Source organism: Ciona intestinalis, chromosome 1, assembly GCF_000224145.3.
Source record: "Ciona intestinalis chromosome 1, KH, whole genome shotgun sequence".
Classification (NCBI taxonomy): Eukaryota; Metazoa; Chordata; class Ascidiacea; order Phlebobranchia; family Cionidae; genus Ciona; species Ciona intestinalis.
The window spans coordinates 4,151,374-4,170,625 of NC_020166.2; the positions used below are offsets into that span (position 1 = coordinate 4,151,374).

General features: G+C 34.4%; 5 protein-coding genes across 5 annotated transcripts in view; 3 read left to right on the top strand and 2 right to left on the bottom strand.

The window, feature by feature from the left end:
- The window catches only part of LOC100177369 (ciliogenesis-associated TTC17-interacting protein-like), a 2,955-nt gene extending 2,381 nt beyond the window's left edge, over window positions 1-574 (bottom strand). The window contains exon 1 of the mRNA XM_018812418.2: window positions 12-574. Coding sequence (XP_018667963.1) covers window positions 12-462 — 451 coding nt within the window. The 5' untranslated portion in view covers window positions 463-574. The remainder of the gene's footprint in view (window positions 1-11) is intronic.
- Window positions 575-3,409: 2,835 nt separating this feature from the next.
- On the top strand, window positions 3,410-4,663 carry LOC100176581. Its single transcript, XM_002131449.5, has 4 exons — window positions 3,410-3,598; window positions 3,703-3,871; window positions 4,045-4,102; window positions 4,193-4,663. The coding sequence occupies exons 1-3, from the start codon at window positions 3,468-3,470 to the stop codon at window positions 4,057-4,059; spliced, it is 315 nt and encodes a 104-aa protein (XP_002131485.1). The 5' UTR covers window positions 3,410-3,467; the 3' UTR covers window positions 4,060-4,102; window positions 4,193-4,663.
- Window positions 4,664-5,834: 1,171 nt separating this feature from the next.
- Window positions 5,835-6,567, top strand: LOC100178897. The gene is made up of 2 exons (XM_002125976.3): window positions 5,835-5,952; window positions 6,083-6,567. Exons 1-2 carry the CDS (start codon window positions 5,944-5,946, stop codon window positions 6,488-6,490), a joined length of 417 nt encoding a protein of 138 aa, XP_002126012.2. The 5' UTR covers window positions 5,835-5,943; the 3' UTR covers window positions 6,491-6,567.
- Window positions 6,568-7,832: 1,265 nt separating this feature from the next.
- Window positions 7,833-13,486, top strand: LOC100181257 (ethanolaminephosphotransferase 1). Its single transcript, XM_002125938.5, has 10 exons — window positions 7,833-7,976; window positions 8,848-8,916; window positions 9,135-9,324; window positions 10,390-10,530; window positions 10,920-11,035; window positions 11,412-11,517; window positions 11,594-11,642; window positions 12,113-12,293; window positions 12,670-12,852; window positions 13,127-13,486. Exons 1-10 carry the CDS (start codon window positions 7,932-7,934, stop codon window positions 13,187-13,189), a joined length of 1,143 nt encoding a protein of 380 aa, XP_002125974.2. The 5' UTR covers window positions 7,833-7,931; the 3' UTR covers window positions 13,190-13,486.
- A 1,802-nt stretch (window positions 13,487-15,288) lies between these two features.
- Window positions 15,289-18,866, bottom strand: LOC104266840 (ethanolaminephosphotransferase 1-like). The gene is made up of 10 exons (XM_026836510.1): window positions 18,756-18,866; window positions 18,548-18,613; window positions 18,287-18,473; window positions 17,918-18,058; window positions 17,486-17,601; window positions 16,963-17,071; window positions 16,843-16,888; window positions 16,595-16,769; window positions 16,355-16,537; window positions 15,289-15,492 (listed from the first exon to the last, which is right to left on the bottom strand). The coding sequence occupies exons 1-10, from the start codon at window positions 18,798-18,800 to the stop codon at window positions 15,289-15,291; spliced, it is 1,272 nt and encodes a 423-aa protein (XP_026692311.1). The 5' UTR covers window positions 18,801-18,866.
- Window positions 18,867-19,252: the final 386 nt, after the last annotated feature.

Below are 19,252 nucleotides of genomic sequence, written 5' to 3' on the forward strand. Positions count from 1 at the left end.
GCTGAACCGATGTTTGGATTTTCGAATCTCGTTTCCTTTAGTGACCTTCCTTTTAATGACCAGATCTCCATTCTCCATGTCGCGTTTCATTTCTGTTTTCTTCTCAAGCTCGTGCCCTGGAAGCTTTACAAATTCGATGTGCTCCTGTCGCAATACCTCCAAACTTTCCGGTTGTAGATACGTTGTAATGGTCGTGCCCATTGGCGTTCCATCGACTTTTCCATGACTGCTTGCGTGAATTAACACGAGCTTTTTTCCTGCTTCAGTCACTCTTTCGACGCTAGCTGTGAATTCCCCGACCGCTGAACCATCCTCTGAAACTGTAACAAGCTGATCTCGGAAAAAGCAAAGCCTAAGTTCTTCCGGGTCGATATTTTTTAAAAACTGTATTCCTGTTTCATCAGCCTGTGCGTTGCGATCAATTTCTATCGCCGTAACCGCAGAATCATTGCTATCTACCATTTTAATGAAGAGAGAAACGAACCAACTATATACGCATCATATACAAGTTGATATTCTGCTAAAACGTTTATCGCACATCAGGATTATAATTATCCAAAACAATTGAGAAAAAATTTAATATTTCACACAACAAACCTAATAAACAAACGGAAACAAGAGCATACGAAAAAGAATCTTGAAAAACAGCTTTGGTGTTTCTAATGGCAACCATCAACATAGTATTTGCTGCCATAGAAATCGTTTGTGCCCAAGAGCGCGTCAGTCTGGCGGGGAGCGCCAGTTATACGCGTGTGATAATGTAACGTTAAAATTAGTTGGTGTTTGAGTTAATATAAAAATTCAAACGCATCCAGCACTATCTGCACCAACACTATAGCATAGAACAATTGTTGCGGTACAACAATTGTTTGTGGTTATATTATATCATATATTATATCCGCTCCAGTAAAAAATCGGCATTGCGACCAACGCTTATAGGTGTATCTATAAGCGTTGGTGCGACCATAGTACTCTCTTAAGATCAGAATCCGTATATAAACATGTTTATATACGGACTCTGGGTGCGACAATACATATGAAATTTTCATATTAGAAAAAGTGTCACTGAAAGTTGAACGTTTCTAATTTCTAAAATGTTTTGGTAATAAAAATGTATCTTAAAATGTTGCTTGTGTCTGCATGTCACCCACTATAATATAATTTGTGAAACTAAATTAAAAAATGCGTAAAAGGGTTAGATATGAAGATATTAATAGAAGAATATAGTAGGGAGGGGAAAGATGGGACTACTTCCGCACATAATATCCAGATATTCTGATAAGGTTTTCAACAATTAACAACCGTTTATGGGGTCGTGAGGATACGGTTTTGTGATTCTTTAAATGCTTTTTGTTTACTACTAAATGGGACGAGAAAATAGAATGAAAAGGTGTCCCATCTTCCCCCCTTTAGCAACTATATATTAATTATCCGATGCCATGGGCGATAAACTTATTTAGACAATGTGGATTAACTTTCAACTACAGAATGCATCTTTTTTAGAGTTTATTACTTTTCTTATTTATATGAACAGGATTAGAAAATGACAATCTACTTTGCAAGTATAATGCGATTAATCTCTCGTTTAATTAACCGCAGGAAGTCCGCTCTAAATGTTCTCACTGCGGTTAATTCCTCTAGACCTCTAACTTATCATAAACGAAACCGAACAATGCTGACACACTGTGTTGCATATAGAGTTACGTTCTGAGTTGACCGCAATCCTGAAAATCCCTTAATTAAATTGTGATTATACAAAGTCTCAGAATGGTACTATTAAAGCAACTGCGTTATAGAAACCGTTTCACGTAAAAAACAACAACAAAATATACCTTGTTTTAAGCTAACTGTGTAAATATAAAAAAAGAATTATAGTAGGGTGGGGAAAGATGGAACACCTTAAGCCCATAACACCCAAATATTCTGATCGTGGTTTAAACAGTTAACCACGCTCTATGGTAGTTGAAAGTATACGGTTATATAATTATGTAAATGTCCTACCAAATGGGACGAGAGAATAGAGAAAAGATGTCTCATTTTCCTCACTCTACTATATTTGATTACATAGTAACAATGCGGCTGAAAACTACCATCACGTAAACAAACATTCTATTTATCGTTTAGCCGTAATAAATCACAAAATTATGACACATTTATGACGCCCGTGCGGTAGTTCTACTGCCCCCTCGGCACAAGAGACTGCGTAAGGTTATTACGTTACGAGTTGATGCAAGGTCACTGCCGTGTCCAGAGAACTTAATAACTTCGTTTTTGAGCCCCTGATCGTTTGCAATTTAATGGGATCACGACCACTGGATAGTCCGTTTTCTATGAATTTCAGGCCAACGAGCTAAAATAGAGGTCATCTCTGTGACCCAAAACTCGTTAAATTACATTTTGATAGCTCGCGTGGTGACGAGACAATGCAGCGTCGGTAGTTTTATAATGAATTGTTTTGTTTGGTTAAGTTATGACCTGTGATAGGGCAATTCAAAACCCGACGCATTTTATTGCAAGCGAGAATCGCAATATACGCGTACAACACATAATTGAAACCGTTGGCGGTACGCGCTCGTATAAACAACATTTTTATAACCTGAACTGCAGTTGTTTGTTTAATAATAGATTTTGCACTACATTTTCTGCATAAATGCTTGTATTGACTTGTTTTTTGGTAGTCATTTTGTTCGACGTTGTTTACCCTTTCGTGTTGTAAAGATTTTTGCAAATAATCGGATCGGAGATTGGTGACGCCGTGATATACAAACACACACAGCGAAAACTTTTCTAATCCCAGTGGTTGCAATTGATGGGCGTCGCTGTGTCTAGACTGCACTCAACGGGTGAACTTATTAAATACGGAAGTACGTGGATGGGGTTGGTCACGTAAAATCATCTCTTCGTAGAAACAAAGTTCCGAAAGTGATTTTATCTCATTATGTAACATCATCACCCGCTTATTAGATACAATCTCTTTAACTTCCTACAAGTACTGCCTAATTGAACGGAAGAAACATTAAAATGTTTGCGACAAAAAAACACGGATATTCTCTAGATTCTAAAACACGTATGTACCCTTACCAAACATTTTTAGGTAAAATTTTAAAATTTCTTGATTTCTAAACAACAATGACAACTGCATGCGTATATTTACATAGATCATTAGAAGTTGATTTAAGGTTTATGTGATCATGGCATTTTGACGAGGTTGTAACACTAAAAACTTTGTTTAAACACTTTTTCTTCATTTTGTTTAATCAAATTTGTGTAAACAAAAAATGTTTCAAGCCTTTCAAAAACGCAAATGAAACAGTAAAAGTCTTTAACAGGATGATGAGAGAAAGAAAAAAGAAAAAAAGGAGTCGTGTACTTTACCAGCGATAAATAGTAGTTGCAGCAATTAGTCTCATCACTTTTTATTGCATGCAAGCCGGTACTATCAGTTCAGTAAGTTGCGAATCTACAAAATGGTTAAAGGACCCAAGCCGTCACACGTTACGTCGTGTCGCTTTTCACCACATCAAAGACCTGTTGAGAAATTACGAAAAAAATCACAGAATCTGCACGAAAACAAAACATCGGAAAAAGAAGAACTTATGTAAGTAACTGTTTATGTTTTTGTATTCTTTTGCACTTCAGTAAGTCTATATTGTATTATAATACACATTTAAAAAAATGATTAAATGTATTTTTATTCCAAAGGAAGCTGTATCAACAATTAAGTAACATCATTCCGTCCTGTCGCAACAAATGTACATCCAGTGTTGACATTGTAGTTAGTGCCGTAGATTACATTCGTGAACTACATTCTTTACTTGAAAACACCAATGTTGAATCTTCGCATGAATTCAGATTTTCGAAGCTCAACGTGGTAATTTCTATTTTCTTTATTAAATTTGAAAGAAATGTTTACTAACTTCTATTGTATAAACTTTAATTTGTATAATGAACGATTGAACAAAATATACGAATCAAATGCTCTTTTTATATTTGGAAGATATTGCAGTCAGTCTGTTGCAAAATAACGAATAATTTCTTTTTCAGGCGTTCTCTTCGTAGGGTTGCGAGCTAAAGTCATTTGGATTCGAAAAGTAAAAGTGATGTAAGTAGCCTTCATTCTGTATCGACAACCTAGAATTTTTGGTCATTTTCCATGTATGTGTCTTTGACGTTAATGCTCTTTCGTATATAGATCGCCGTGCTGGGAGATTCGGCAAAGGAATGGCAACCTGGGCGAATACTGAAAGTTCTTAGGCTGATCAAATAGTAGAGTCGGAAAGATAGTCACTTTTTCATTCTATTTTCTCGTCCCATTTGTTAGTAAACAAAGAGCATTCAAAGAATTATAACCTGTATAAGAATTCCTCACGTCTTATATGGTACGTTGTTAATAGTTTAAAACACGATCAGGATATTTGGATAACATATGTGCTAAAGATGTCCCATCTTACCCCACAAAACAATATTATTGTTACGGCAGTGTTCAACATATCTAACAAATGCATTTTTATTATAATATTAACTATAAAGGCCTACGCATTATATGTTGTTTGCAGGTCAATCAATGTTTCCAAACAAACTGTCTATTATAAAATCAGTATGTTTTGCACTGGAAGTCCATTGTTATATATTGCATAATAAAACAGAAATTAACCTAGAAATACTATTCTGTTTGCGGTAATTTTCACTTCGGTAATTTAATATATATGTTAAAATGCGGGTTTAATTCATTATTTTGGTTTTGCTGGCATATACAAAAAGAGTAAAGAAGAGATTAATCGGTATAGGTTTCGAACCTATATTAGGGGTTAAGGTTTGTCGATAAAGGGTCCATTGATGAATGATTAAGCCGCTACTGTTTTTTTAAACGGCTTTGCCGACTTCTGAGGTGACGTGGGAAGTCAAATTGTTTCATATAGTAGGGTGGGGTCAAATAAGGTAGCTTATTTATTTTTTTTCGTCCTTTTTGGTAGTAAACAAAACATTCAAAGAATTATAAAACCACGACTTCCGTAGACCGGTGTTAATTGTTTAAAACACGATCAGGATATATGGATGTTATGTGCTAAAGGTCCCCCGTCTACCCCAACCTTACTGTATTCAATTTTAAAACGTTATACATTATTTGACTACGCCACTACGTGTTGTTGGATTGGTGATTCAAACTTGCAAACCACAAAATTTCCGCAGTTCAACGAGCATTCTAAATAAGCCTGATGTCACTATGCTTTTTTAGCCATTGAAAAAATGGTATTCCTTCAACGTCGAATTTCAATACTTACAACACTAACCGCCTTAGTCGCGTTTTGTTGGACCGTGAGAATATATACTGTCGAACATTACTGTAACATTTTTTGTTTATCATTTAATGGGGGCGAATGAAGATTTAAAAAAGGACCTTTCCCATCTTCCCTTAACCTACTATACTAAATTGTAAAACCAGTGTACTGTGTACCAATATCCAAAACACATATTTAATACGCATGCTAAGCCCAACTACACATTTACTTAATGGAGAAATAAAATTCGAACTGTACCGCCGTTTCTAGCACAAGATCGATGCTTGAGTATCCAGTTGCAATCACGATTACGACGTATTAGGTATCTGATCGATTTACATATTCCTCATTTGTTCTTTAATGCATTACATGAATTTTGGAGGTTTCAGTTGATGGATCCGTTCGTCAAACATATAGGCAGCGAGACAACATCTTCAAATCTATAGACCTTCCAGCTAATTAGACTGTAAAGAAGTGACCCTTTACTTAATCCAACGCAGGTATAAGCCACTTTCCAAAAATGATTGCAAAGCTAACAGCTGATTGCCAGGATAACCAGTTGACTCACTTGGACGATTGTCGAGTCTACACGACCCATGTTATTTTTAAAGCAAATAGACCAGAAAAAAACAAAGAACCAGTATACAGCAGAAGAGTTTCCGGAATGAACACGGTAAGTTCTCTTTATAAGTTATGTTACAATAAGTTGTTTCAGTTTCTATAATAAATATATAACTGTATATTATAGTTGTTTTAGTTTCTATAATGAATGTATAACTGTATTTTGACAATTGTTATTGCAGATCTCGCCTTCTCCACCCAATAACTATCAACTACGACCTGCAATATGTAGTGCGTTGATATTCCTTGCAGTTGTTTTTGGTGGAGTTGTTTGCATGGTCGTTAATTCCACAAATACGAAGCCGCGATTGGAATACTTATTATTAGGAGTCACTTGTTTAGGAATTGGAACTATCGCAACAAGTGTTTCCATTATTTGTTTTGTATTAAAGCAGTCTCGTGTCATTGAAAAAATACCACCAAATAAGGCACCGCCTCCAAAGTCGGTACCGTTTGTAGTGGACCGACTTATGGCAAGAGCAGCAACCAATTTGGAATATCGAGCTTGTGAGGACCTGCTTTCCTCAAACACTGTGCGACCAAGCACAACAATGCACTGTGCATACAAAAGCAATTATCATGTTGTTTAGAATATTTCTGTTAATGGTACGGTATACTGGATTTTTCCGTTAATATGAAACAGCAGCATAAAATTATATTTACTGAACGCCTATGAATTCTGTTTTAAAAATGTGCGAAAACTTATTGTCTGGAGTATCATGTGTTGTTATGTACTGTACATATTCTATTCAATCTGGTTAAAGTCATTATCCTGGGATTCAATTAGATTTGACAAATCATCTCTTCATAAGCTGTAACTAACCAGCAGCTGTAGCTCCCCGTTATGCAGTAAAAACCAAACATACTATTAATTATTTTTCGGAAAAATTGTTTCACTTATACATTAAAGAATAAAAACATTGGTATTGGCCACCCAAAAAAGATGTAGTAGGGTGGGGGAAGGTGGGACACATTTTCATTCTATTTTCTCGTCCCATGTATATTAATAGTGAACGAAGAAAATTCAAAGAATTATAAAACCGTATTCCCACGACACCCGCGTAGATCGTTGGTAATAGTTCAAAACACGATCCAGATAATAAAATTTTAATCGCAAACGGTGTCCCATCCTCCCCACCCTATAGGTAGTATATAAAGAGCGCAATTGCCTAGTTTATAGCCAGTGACCTAATCTCTCAGTTAATATCCAACGCCCACTTCATGTTCGCAAACATCCCAAGGTGCGCAGCGTTGCATTGCATGTGCAATAGCGCCCGGTACCAATTCAACGATCTGCCACTGAACGTATGCTCTGTCCAAGTTGTCAGTCACACACACAAGTTCAAAAGTCACAAAGATGGATTTACATTCATTTATTTATTTAGGCCTATACTTATTAACCTTAATATATCGGCAACTAAAAAGTTTATACAGTAGGGTGGGGGAAGATGAGAATGAGTGAATGAATGAATGAATGAAAATTTCGTCTCTTCGGTCACGATAACGAAGAACAAGAGAGTTTGTAAAAAGCGAAAAGACGGGTAGTAACGGACATCTTTTCATTCTATTTTTTTTCATTCTAGAGACATCTTTTTATTCTATTTTCTTGTCCCATTTAGTAGTAAACAAGGTACACTAAAAGAATTATGAAACCGTTTTCCTCGACTGCAATATACCGTTGTTAATTGTTTAAAACTTGATCAGGATACTTGGATATTATGTGCTAAAGATGTCTCATCTTCCCCCACAGCACTATAGGACATAATATGTCAAAATTAGGATGGAAATAAATTTAAAAAAAGGCAAAAACAACTTTCCGACAAAGTGAAATATATATTGTCACTAAAGGGCTCAATAAGATATTGTTGAAAATGGTCTCAAAAAACTCTGCTTTGTATACTTTACATTAGAACCGCCTTGGTTGCTAACGCTGCTTGCTTTCCTTGTGGTTATTATATAACTGTGCGCGCGTAGTTTGTTTTTAAATTTGTACTTGAAGCAAAAGTATTCTATAAAGGGTTGGCTTTAAACATGTATATCACCGAACAAGAGCTGAGTGGCTTTGACACATATAAGGTAAAGTGTTACGTACTTACGTTTTTGTTACTGTAATTATATACATTCGAGATTTATTTGCGGCCCCGTAGCATAGTTGAACAGTTGGTTAGCGCGCCTGCATGTAATACCCTTTTTTGCATGGTAAAAAATTCATGAGAATAGCAATCCGCATTAACTCGTCATTTGATAATTCGCTAACAGCCTAATTTTGCATGGTCATTGGTTAATGCGCGTATCAAAATTAAGTTAGCTTACTTTACCGCAACGTTGTTAAACCTAGTGTATAACATAATTTCTGATAGCTTGCGTTGTTATTACCATCTAAAAGCTGTAAAAATAATACCTGATAAAGATTAGGCTTAAAGTGAAACTGTACTTCCACGATACTTTTCTTTACTTGCATAATGCGAGTAACAACCAACCTTCTACACCAGATGACGCGCTTATGACGTTATGCATGTTCACTTAGTTTTTGCAAGTAAATATGCAAGTATTACGCGCACAAAAGTTTCCATGCAAAAGAGTATAAGCCAGATCCAGAAGTAATGGGTTCAAGGCACGATGCCAGAGAAGTAATGGGTTCAAGGCTCGTCACCATTGTAGGCATATGTGTCCTTGGGCAAGACACTAAACGGCAATTGCTTCAACCCAGTGGCCACTAGACTCCTTAATGGGTTGTTCAAATTATCAGCACATAAAACCAGCCTATGCTGTAATGTATCAGAGAATGCTTCTCCAGTGCTCCATTCATTTAATTTTGTTAAATTTAATTTTTAAGCAGTTTTGTTTTTCCGTCAATTTTTTTTATAGATTATGGTTCTGTTTATTTGCTGTTTAATGATGCGACTTCTTTACCCAAAAAGTTAATGAAAACTCTGTTTCTTAACAGTATAGTTGCAAAGACACTTCCCCGCTTTCCAACTATGTGATGCACCCATTCTGGAACGAAGCAGTTAAGGTTTAACATGCTGGATATATATATAGTATTATTTCGCTTAAAAAAAAGTTGTCTTATGCGAGTAATCCTATTGTTTGGGCATTTTGTTTATTTCAAATATATACATAATATATAAATTATGACTATGATATATCATGTTTTGTTCTCTAATTCCCTTGTGCCTAAACCTTTTAAGACGTCCTGCTTAATTCAATGTAATAATAATTAATTTATTGCAGCTTTTCCCTCGTTGGTTGGCTCCGAATGTAATGACATTTGGAGGTTTTGTGTTGCTAATTTTACAATACATTTTGCTGTGGTACTTCGATCCAACATACTATGCCAGCACAGCAGACATTGCTTATCCTCCCATTCCTACATGGGTGTGGTGGTTCAGTTTGTTTGCTCAATTCTTCTCACATACTTTAGGTAATATTTAGTTTAGTTCAATTTTCAATAAGATAAGTGTGGCTTAGGATTGAAAAGGTGAAAAAAAATCCCACCTCTCCATTTGTGTCAGTGTTTAAATTTTGTTTCCTAGAATTGAAATTCCTTTTGTAAGTCATCTTCTAATTTTAAAATATATCAAATAGCCTATATGCTTAAACAGAGGTTGAATTAGTGGCTGAACGATGGCATTTTACTCCTTGTTCAAATACACCGGTACACATGTTTGTAGTGACAGTTACTCTTGTAACAATGTTTTCCTAAATGATAATGTCTCAAACAATTATTTCCTCGAAAGAAATAGTATAATAATTTAATTCTGTTTAATCAATACTATGTTTGAAATAAGTTTTGGCCATTGTTTTTGCATGGCATATTAATAATGTGACCATATCCAATATAGGCTATGCTTTTAAAAACTGGGATTTAAGTATACATACATTCATGAGCAAAATCATAATGTAACTATTGAACTATATATAAAGTTGGTATGTTTTATATCCAGATCATGAATTCCTAAATCGGTATTGTGACAGAAATAGCCGGCAAGGCAATTCATATTGTTTCGTATACAATTAACGTCTTAATTAATTTCTATTATGGCGCAAACAACCAATATGTAAATCTGTAGTATAGCGTAACAATCAATGAATGTTAGATTTTTTTTAGAAAACCCTGCAAACATTTAAATTACTTCTAGATTACAGTAAAGCTATTAGTGCGTAAACACAAGTAGTCAGTGAGGTTTATTGCTCATTTATTGTCATGTAAACCGATACGTAAATAAGACCTTCCTCAATGTGCAGCATGAACTATACCGAGAAAATGTAAACATTTCTGACATAAAAGTTTGGCAACATTTTTTTGCTGCTAATTCGTACCCCGTATGGTATTATGGTTGGTAAGCATAGTTACTAATACAATGTAAACGAATTTTTGAGCTTTTTGCTTTCAATTCAAATTTATACACTACCACTACACAAACACAGTAATAGTGACAGATTGACAAGAATATAAATCAAAACTTTTTCTCCCAATTGTGTAAAGATGGATGTGATGGAAAACAAGCGCGAAGAACTGGAACTTCATCTCCACTTGGTGAACTGTTTGATCATGGGATCGATTCATGGTGTGTCTCTCTTTTTACACTCAACATTTTGTCAGTGTTTGGACGAGACCTTGCACCAGGTATTCCTAATTTCCTGATACATATTTAAAAAAATATTGCATTTAGTTTTAGAATTAGTGAACACATAATTTTATTCTGACGCCTAAGCTTGGTTAGGTGAGACCTGTCAAAAAAAAAACTGGGAATAGAATCTGCTGGTCAAAGAGTTAAACCACAAATCCAACCCACAGCCATTCAATAAATACACTTTCAATTTTATTTATTATAAAAAAAACTTATTAAAAAAATAAAACACAAAAGTAATAATACTTTATTAATATTATTATTTCGATTTTGCTCTTCTAGCCATGTACAATAATCTGTATTTGTCTACAACGGTCAAAATTCTTAATTAAAGAAATCTACTATGGTTTACTGGTTTCTATGCTTGTTTAACATTTTTGTTTAGTTTCATTGATGTATTCTGTACAATGCATGACTTTGATGACATTCCTTCTCTCACACTGGGAAAAATATAACACTGGAATTTTATTTTTGCCATGGGCCTATGATCTCAGCCAAGTGGTAAGATAGAAGTGTAACTGTATTTTACCAGGTTATGCACAGTGTATTGTCGTGTTCAGGTTAATGTGTTGTAAAACTTTGCTTAAAAAAGTAAATGTCGAAAGTAAAAAATGCTGTTTCAAGTTAGTTTAATCATCTGGACGTTTTATAAATCAGTTAATTTAAAAAACAATCATAAAAGAAAATAGTTTTGCCAAATGAAACTTTAAGTTAATTTAATTTATGTTAGTGTGTTGTGTATATAATTATAGTTTGATGCTAAAAACATTAAATTAAATTTGTGTTTATACATTACTAATTATTTAATAACAAATTACCTCACTAATTCGACACTTCCTAGTCACACCTCATCCACATTATCCCTTATTAATTTCAGTTGATGGCCATTGTTTACTTTATAACAGCTGTGAGTGGGGTTGGTGTATGGAGAGGAACCTTGCTTGGTTATGAAGTCACTATTTTGTTTAAAGTAGTGTTATATGGTAAATACCACTTTAAATGAATGTCAAAATGCCAAATTGCTAACATTCTCCTAACATGTTTGTTCTGTTGTTTCAGTTGCAACATTTGGTTTTGCTGTGCCTATGTGTCTGTACAACATATACATGTAAGTTTTAATTTTTTTGAAGTAATTATTCCTAATATTGTATATATATGAACACAGTACCACCATCAGTATATGTGAAATTCTTATTATTCTGCCTGTGCGATCAAAATTGTTTTTTTTATATATTCCTGTATGTCTATATCATAGATGGATTGTGTGAATGCAAAACTTTTTTCCTACCTTAAATATTTAAATTGTGACAATCGAAACACAATATGAATTGAAAAAAAATTTAAACTTTAATAAAGTGAAGTTTATATACAAAAGTATTTTTTCCAAGATATTACAATTATTTCTGAACTTTCCTCATTATACTTAGGCTTACAACAATAAAACCAGATGGTTTGAATTAATAATAATTTCTGATAGAACAACAAAATTAAAAAATGTAGGTTTTATAGATAAAAACTGTATACTGAACATTCATGCATGCAGTATGCTACACTATTTATCAATATTTCAAATTACAGAGCCAATAAAAATGGAACTGGCAAAAACCTGACATTTTATGAAGGTTCATTACCACTTCTCTCACCACTGTTGAGCTTCACAATCCTCACAACATGGATCTATATTTCGCCATCAAACGTGTTGAGCACAAATCCAAGGATTTTCATGTTGATAATTAGTGTTCTATTTTCTAATATTCTTGTGAGTATATTGAATTAAAAAAATAGTTTGTTACGAACATAAAGCAGTATTTCATACTCCTTGCATTTAATGTAAACTAAAGTAAATTATAAAATGTATATAGTAGGGCGGGAGAAGACTAGACATCTTTGGCACTTAATATCCAAGTAACCTGATTGTGTTTTAAACAATTAACAACGGTCTGTGGGAATCTGGAGGATACGGTTATATATTTTTTTAACATTCTCGGTTTACTAGCAAGTTTAACGAGAAAATAGAATTAAAATGTGTCCCATCTTCCCCATTGTACTATATAACAGTTTTGTACTTTGGAATGTACATTGACAAATATTAGCTTAGTTATATTCACTTGACTGACATGATTAATTCGTCACAGTGCCGATTAATTGTGTCACAAATGTCAAATACTCGATGCCAAGTTTTCAACAAATTTGTGTTTTTCATCGGGGCTGGATTCGCTGTTACTTTATATTTCCACAATCCTGTTATTGAGAATTACATATTATTGACCCTTGCTATTGGACTCACAGTGGCTCACATACATTATGCTATAACTGTGGTGAGTATCAATTGGTTAACATTAACGAAGCATTGCTATTTATTCCAGTGGTTGCAAGTTAAAAATTAATGTGTTTATATTTCTAAGCATTGCATTGCACAATATTTTGAATCTACTTAACTAGTAGTTAAAACAAACACTTGAAAACTATTTTTAGTAATGACCTGTAAATAATTTGTTTGATGAATACTCACATTTCCTGTGAACTTTGATTAGTGATCATGTAGTATATGCTAATTCAGCAGATGGATATTGATCAAGATATTGATTTCAGGTTAACAAGCTCGCTGCTCATTTCGGAATCAAAGTTTTTTCAATAAAACAAGATTCGGATTGACATGCAGCACCCAGTGTGACTGCAAATGATGCAGTTCATGCTGGGGTTTGACATTTCTCAGGTTATTGATGTTTCAATATGAGCTGGTATACGAAAACCCTGGAAGAGTTTTTCTTTATTACAAAGTGTCACTTCACATTGACATTCACCAGAAGCTGTTTATTATATACAAATTAAAACTTGGTCAAATATTTTACTATTTTAGTTCTTTCCTTATTTTAATATTGACAGAAAAATAACGCATTGATCTACTGTAACTCACTTACATTACTTAAAGGGTCATACCAACGAAAAATGAAAATTTGTATATGGATAGAGATGCCCAAATGTGACCTAAAGGTACCATCAAAGTTTCCTAAAATAATACAGCTTTTAAAAAAATTGGTGAAAAAAACCCGCTTGAGTAAAAAAATCGGCTGTTTTGACAATGCATGGAATTTCCCATAAGAAAAAAATCACTCAATTTTGATCGTTTCTATTTTCTAAAATACCTCAAAAATAATTTTATTTCGGATTTGGTATAATTAATGCTTCTTCTTTGTGAATATATAGAAAAATGCAAACTTTATTATGTTTTAATTTTTCGATTGAACCTAACTACATACCAGATTATGCTGACTCAGCAATTGGTCAAATATTTAACATGAACAACTGACTTTTAATAAAGAAAATGGTACAGTAGGTACCAGTGAGCAGTGAGACATATTGAACATTTTAATATAAAAAAAGCGTTAAAAGTTAACTAATATGAAAAAAGTGCTGAGTCAGCATATTATGTAGCCATGTTCAATCGAAAATTAAAACATAATAAAGTTTATGTTTTACAATATTTTTTATATATGCTTAAAGAAGAAGCATTCATTATACCAAAACAGATATAAAATTTAAATTTTCTCCATTATTTCAGAAACTAGAAATGATCACAAGTTAAGTGAAATTATTTCTAATGGGAAATCCCATGCATTGCGCCACGGCCAATTATTTTTTTACTCCAGCGGTTGAATTTGCGGTTTTGAAACTTATTTTTTCAAAAGCTGTTTCATATTTTGAAACTTCATTGGTACCTTTAGATCACATTTGAGCATATCTATCAATACACAAATTTTGATTTTTCGTTGGTATGCCCCTTTAACAAAGTCTCGGTTTATCGAATGTAAATGTTCAAGGTGTTGTGTTGCATGTTTCGCACTGTTTTAGTTCAATTGTGCTGCTGGCTTCAAAAAGTTACATTCCGTTTTAAGAAGGTACTTTAAACTTCCTGTTCGTGTGGTATTGTACCATTTCAAACGTTTGTGCACGTTTTCTTGCACCACTGAATATACTTATGTAAGTTGAGGGTAATGATTTCATATGTTCTATAACCTATCCTATACTGTCCTGTTTTATATTCGGTTATTATAATTAGGAATAATTATATAAACAGTTTTTCTATGTTAATGTGTTTTTCAATTAATGTTACAACTCAACTTATTTAAAAAAAACATAAATGTTTACAATATGGTTTGAGATCATTTTTCTTAAGTGTGTAAATGCAAGCAACGACCGTAGTTTGATCACGGGGTGTTGTATGTAACTTTGTGGGCAACTATTTGTTTAATGTATGGCTGATAATTTAGTCAACCCATTAGGGACCATCACAAATTGTTAATCTTGGGCTTGTGCGACCCATGTGTTGTCGCGCTCATCACGGTGCGAGTTAAGGATGCATTCAAAGTGTTATTGGAACCCCTTTCCTATTCGTTTACCTTTACCAGAATACTGGTCAACACCACATAGTGGCGAAAAACTCGGGTTTAGTCTGTTGCAAAGTCATAAAAACGTACAGTTTCCATGGCTTTGATCTGTTGTTTTAGGCTATCCTGACTGACTGACCATAGTGTGTATAAAGTGACAATCCATGGCGTACTCTGGCGTTCTAAAACGGGAATTGCGCACCATATGTAGGATAGTTTCACGTATACCTATGGTGCATGCTCAAGACTTACCACGTTCGTAATTCTGTGGATATGATTTGTTTATTTAAATGACTATTCGTTTTACGAATTAATACTTGGTGGTTTGAATCAATTACCATAAAGGATGGAATGCAGAAAGTATGATTAAATTTGACGAATGATCAAGCAGAAACTTAAATATACATTCTGCATACCACCAGAAGCGTCTTTCCCGAATCGCCCAGCACGTCTACAGTGCTGGTTGGAGCATCGAGCTATCTGGTATCTTCCAGTTTCCAAGCAAGTCAGCATATCCCATCCATGGGTGATACGACGCCGTGAAATATAGTTCAACTCTGGGAATCTACTCTTTAGATAAAACTTGCGCTTAGTTTTTTTTCACTAACTCTGTGGCCTAATTTTTTATTTTGATCTAAATATCGTTAATGCTTAGTTTTAGATGCGGTCAATAAATAATTCGACCTAAAAAAAACATAAAAAATTCAAAAACAAACAATCACACACAAAATTCGTATAGTAATTCTTGAGCTGGCATGAGGTGCTATGAAACAAAACACCCGTGTTATTAAAATGTAAACTGTATTCTAGTTCCGTTTACTAGATTAAGCCAACAATTGTTCACTGAGTAATCTGGTGGCGCTGAAGCCAAAATAAAGCTATATTAGGTTTGAAGCCGAACATTAAATGGTATTCGAAATATACTGATGCCAAGAACATCGGACATTTGTTTCCCCCGCAAAGAAGAAACCATTAAAGTTTTGGATTGTTTACCTAAGTTTAAAATAAAAATGTTTGTGGTTTATTTAAAACTATATAGTAGGGTGGGGGAAGATGGGACATTTTGTCAATAAAGTTACAGAATTATTCGACAGTATTATCACGACTTTATAAAACGCGCGTCAAAGCCGATTACTGATTTTAAATATTAAAAAAATATGTAAAATAGAAACAGTATATTTTGAACAGGTAAAAAATGCGAAATAGTAAAGTGCTCATTTTGAATGCTTTTTTGAATTTGGCAATATGTGCTTAAGTGTCCCATCTTCCCCCACTGTACTATATAAGAGAGCGGGGGAAGACGGGCTCCCTAAGGCGGCTTCACACTACAGGCGCTGACGATTGTTTTTTATCATCAAATGGGGAACCGTAAAAGATATTTATAAAGTAGGCCCACATTGCCCACCCTACTATATAGCTAAAACAATCTTACCACCGAACAAACAAAATGAAGGTGAGCTAAAACAAGAACAGATGTAATGAATTTTAAAGTGACGATTTCCATGTTCATTTCGTGGGGAAGTAGCGCAAATATTGATGCTAGAGAGCAAGCGACGACTGTCATCTTGATTGGTGGACATGTAGAGTCGACCATTTGGTTGACAATTAAATCAATCTGTTGAAAACAGAAAAATGTAGTAAATTCAATTTCTAACACTTACCCCATAATTACACTAATATCGCACGCGACGACGCTAGTCAGCAGAAAGAACCACCGAGGATGAAGTTGTAATATATTTGATGGAGAAAAGTACGCCCACGCCGTTAAAAAAATGAACGCGACAATCGGAGATATCAGCGGAACAAACATTTTCATTTTTGAAATTTTACACCCACGCTTAGAACAGCTGTAACAAAATATAAAGGACTCGGTTATATTATTTCCCTGTCGAGACCAGACAAATACTTGATATACTTTACCAATAAATAGTGTAGCAACTGCCGAAGAATGAGGTGAACGGTATAACTGTAAGTTATAATATTTTGTAAACTAAGATATTTTGTTATCCGCGATTACAAAAACTGCTCATATATATTTACATTTAATTAACAGTCTTAAAAAATCTTTAATTGAGAAATAACCCAGAATGTTTTCCTGAAGGGCGAATGGTCCGAAGAATCCTGCCAACAAGTACATTAGAATCAACGCCTAAAATAGAAAAATATACATAGTTATTTTGTAGTGCCATAAAAATATCCACCTATTTTTGTCTCTTCAGTTACAGTATAGCGAAGATTTTCAAAAAAGAGAAATAAACGTCAAAAAGACAGGATTCACCGCGAGAAAACGTTTGTCGTTAGTATTCGCGCTTTTTACAGTTAAAAATATCAATAATTGAATGAAAATCGTGGTCGCTACATCTAAAGCTGAGAACTTGTCATTTATGTTTATATAGTCGAAAATTAAACTTCTAATAAGCAAAGGTTTGCATATAGAGACAATATATACCCGGACAATGTAAGTTAAGAATTAGTTTATCAAATCCAACTCTAAAGTTTCTAGTTACCTAAAATATTAAATTACTTTGGTTTTAGTAGATATAATAGTCAGCCATTAACTCACCAGCAATCCAGAATCCATTCCCAACGGTAGATTAACAACCCCTGTGACGTATTTTTCCCAGTATATTAGGAAGAAGGTAAATGAAAACACAACCAGTATGAGATATGCGTAGAAAGCTGTTAGGATAAAAACTATATAAACAAGATATTATACACTTGCGGTAGTGGCGTATAGTAGAGTGGGGGAAGATGGAACACCTTTTCATTTTATTTTCTCGTTCCATTTGCTGGCGTATAACTGTGCAAATAAAATTGAGCATCGCGGGATAAAAGCGTTCATTTTTCATGCGTGTGTGCAATTATTTTAGTCCCCCTATATGTGCATATGTGCAAAAGTATATCACATCATACTCGTGTTAGCTTAACCATCCTTATGGACATCCAGGGCCTACTCAAATATATCGTGTAGGTCATGGACCACCGTACAACTTACGTTGTACTTCATGCATGCCGAATAAAGCAATTACAGTGGAAACATGAAGCAATCCGTTCCAAGCATCGAAACCATGGTCAAACAGCTCCCCCAGCGGTGACGACGTACCTGTCCTGCGAGCTTGTATACCATCGCACCCATCTATTACGAATAAAACATTTAATTATGTTACTCTGCTCTTATTGTCTTTTTAAATATTGAGGCCAGCTTCCTATTTTTAAGAACCTAATGTTTTAAGACCCTATATACACATATAAGGAGTTATATGAAGAAGTCACAATTCCGGCGCCGTGGCAAAGTGGTTAGCGCGCCTGCCTATAATCCAGAGGTAAAGTAAGTTACAATCATTCATTCACATTCATATCTTACCAAGGGTATAGTAGGTGAACACGCAAAATGCAACAGCGAGCCACACCCATTGAGGTACCGGTGCCACGTGGGTTTCTTTATCAAGAGAAAAATCTGGATCGTAGTAAGCAACTATTGAAAACCCCGCCATCGAAAACGCGAAGCTCAATGTTGATATTAAATTGGGGGCAAGCCAAAGGGGTAAGCACTGTATAAACCAAATTAGTTGCGGATAAGTATATTATATACCAAATAATAGCATCAAAACAATTTTAAACATACCTCAACAAGTCGTGTATGGAAAGGGCTCAAAATATAATTGTAGAAAGACGTATTGACACCTTTGTACTGCAACAATACAAATTAAAAAATGGTTCTCTTTCTAAATAATTTGCGCATACCATAACTAATTTGCACATTAGCTCACCATACAACGTTATTTAAACACAATAAGTGTTCCGTTTACCGGAGAATTATACAGAATACATACCCGGTATAATTTCAGAGGTTCCACCTGCAAAGGTTTCAAGTACATGTTGCATTCGATAACTTAAATTAATGTTTCTCAGTAGCTTGCTTATTCAAATAACATTACTTAATATTGCAGGAAATTAATACGATACATGATACTTGTGACGTTAATTTCCGTAAATTAATATGTATCCTCTACGTAGTATCGTATAATACTGGCAATAAATTCATATACAATAAACAAGTGGTTGCTTGGACATTTCTGTTGTTCCCTTAGTTAAATATATGACAGTAACTTGTATAAATACTCGCTTATAGATCTCTTGCGTTCGCTTCTCTACCACCATAGATACCTAAACATATGTTTAGGTATCTATGCTACCACTAACTTAATGATGGCATGACTTATTACATCAGCAAAACTGCGAGTTTGTGGGATGTAACGAAGTTTTAAGTATAACGCAATAGTGTCTCATTTGATATTTGTTGGAGGGCGTTAGCTGCTGCTGAGTAACT

Excerpts from the sequence above, each read along its gene's own strand:
- LOC100181257 (XM_002125938.5), top strand. The coding sequence starts at position 7,932 with ATGTATATCACCGAACAAGAGCTGAGTGGCTTTGACACATATAAG. Across the intron at positions 8,917-9,134 it reads TCTGGAACGAAGCAGTTAAG|CTTTTCCCTCGTTGGTTGGC; the intron begins GTTTAACATGCT and ends AATTTATTGCAG. Across the intron at positions 12,853-13,126 it reads TACATTATGCTATAACTGTG|GTTAACAAGCTCGCTGCTCA; the intron begins GTGAGTATCAAT and ends TATTGATTTCAG.
- LOC104266840 (XM_026836510.1), bottom strand. The coding sequence starts at position 18,800 with ATGTACTTGAAACCTTTGCAGGTGGAACCTCTGAAATTATACCGG. Across the intron at positions 17,602-17,917 it reads CGGCATGCATGAAGTACAAC|CTTTCTACGCATATCTCATA; the intron begins GTAAGTTGTACG and ends TTATCCTAACAG. Across the intron at positions 16,889-16,962 it reads TTTAAGACTGTTAATTAAAT|TTATACCGTTCACCTCATTC; the intron begins GTAAATATATAT and ends TATAACTTACAG.
- LOC100176581 (XM_002131449.5), top strand. The coding sequence starts at position 3,468 with ATGGTTAAAGGACCCAAGCCGTCACACGTTACGTCGTGTCGCTTTTCA. Across the intron at positions 3,599-3,702 it reads TCGGAAAAAGAAGAACTTAT|GAAGCTGTATCAACAATTAA; the intron begins GTAAGTAACTGT and ends TTTATTCCAAAG.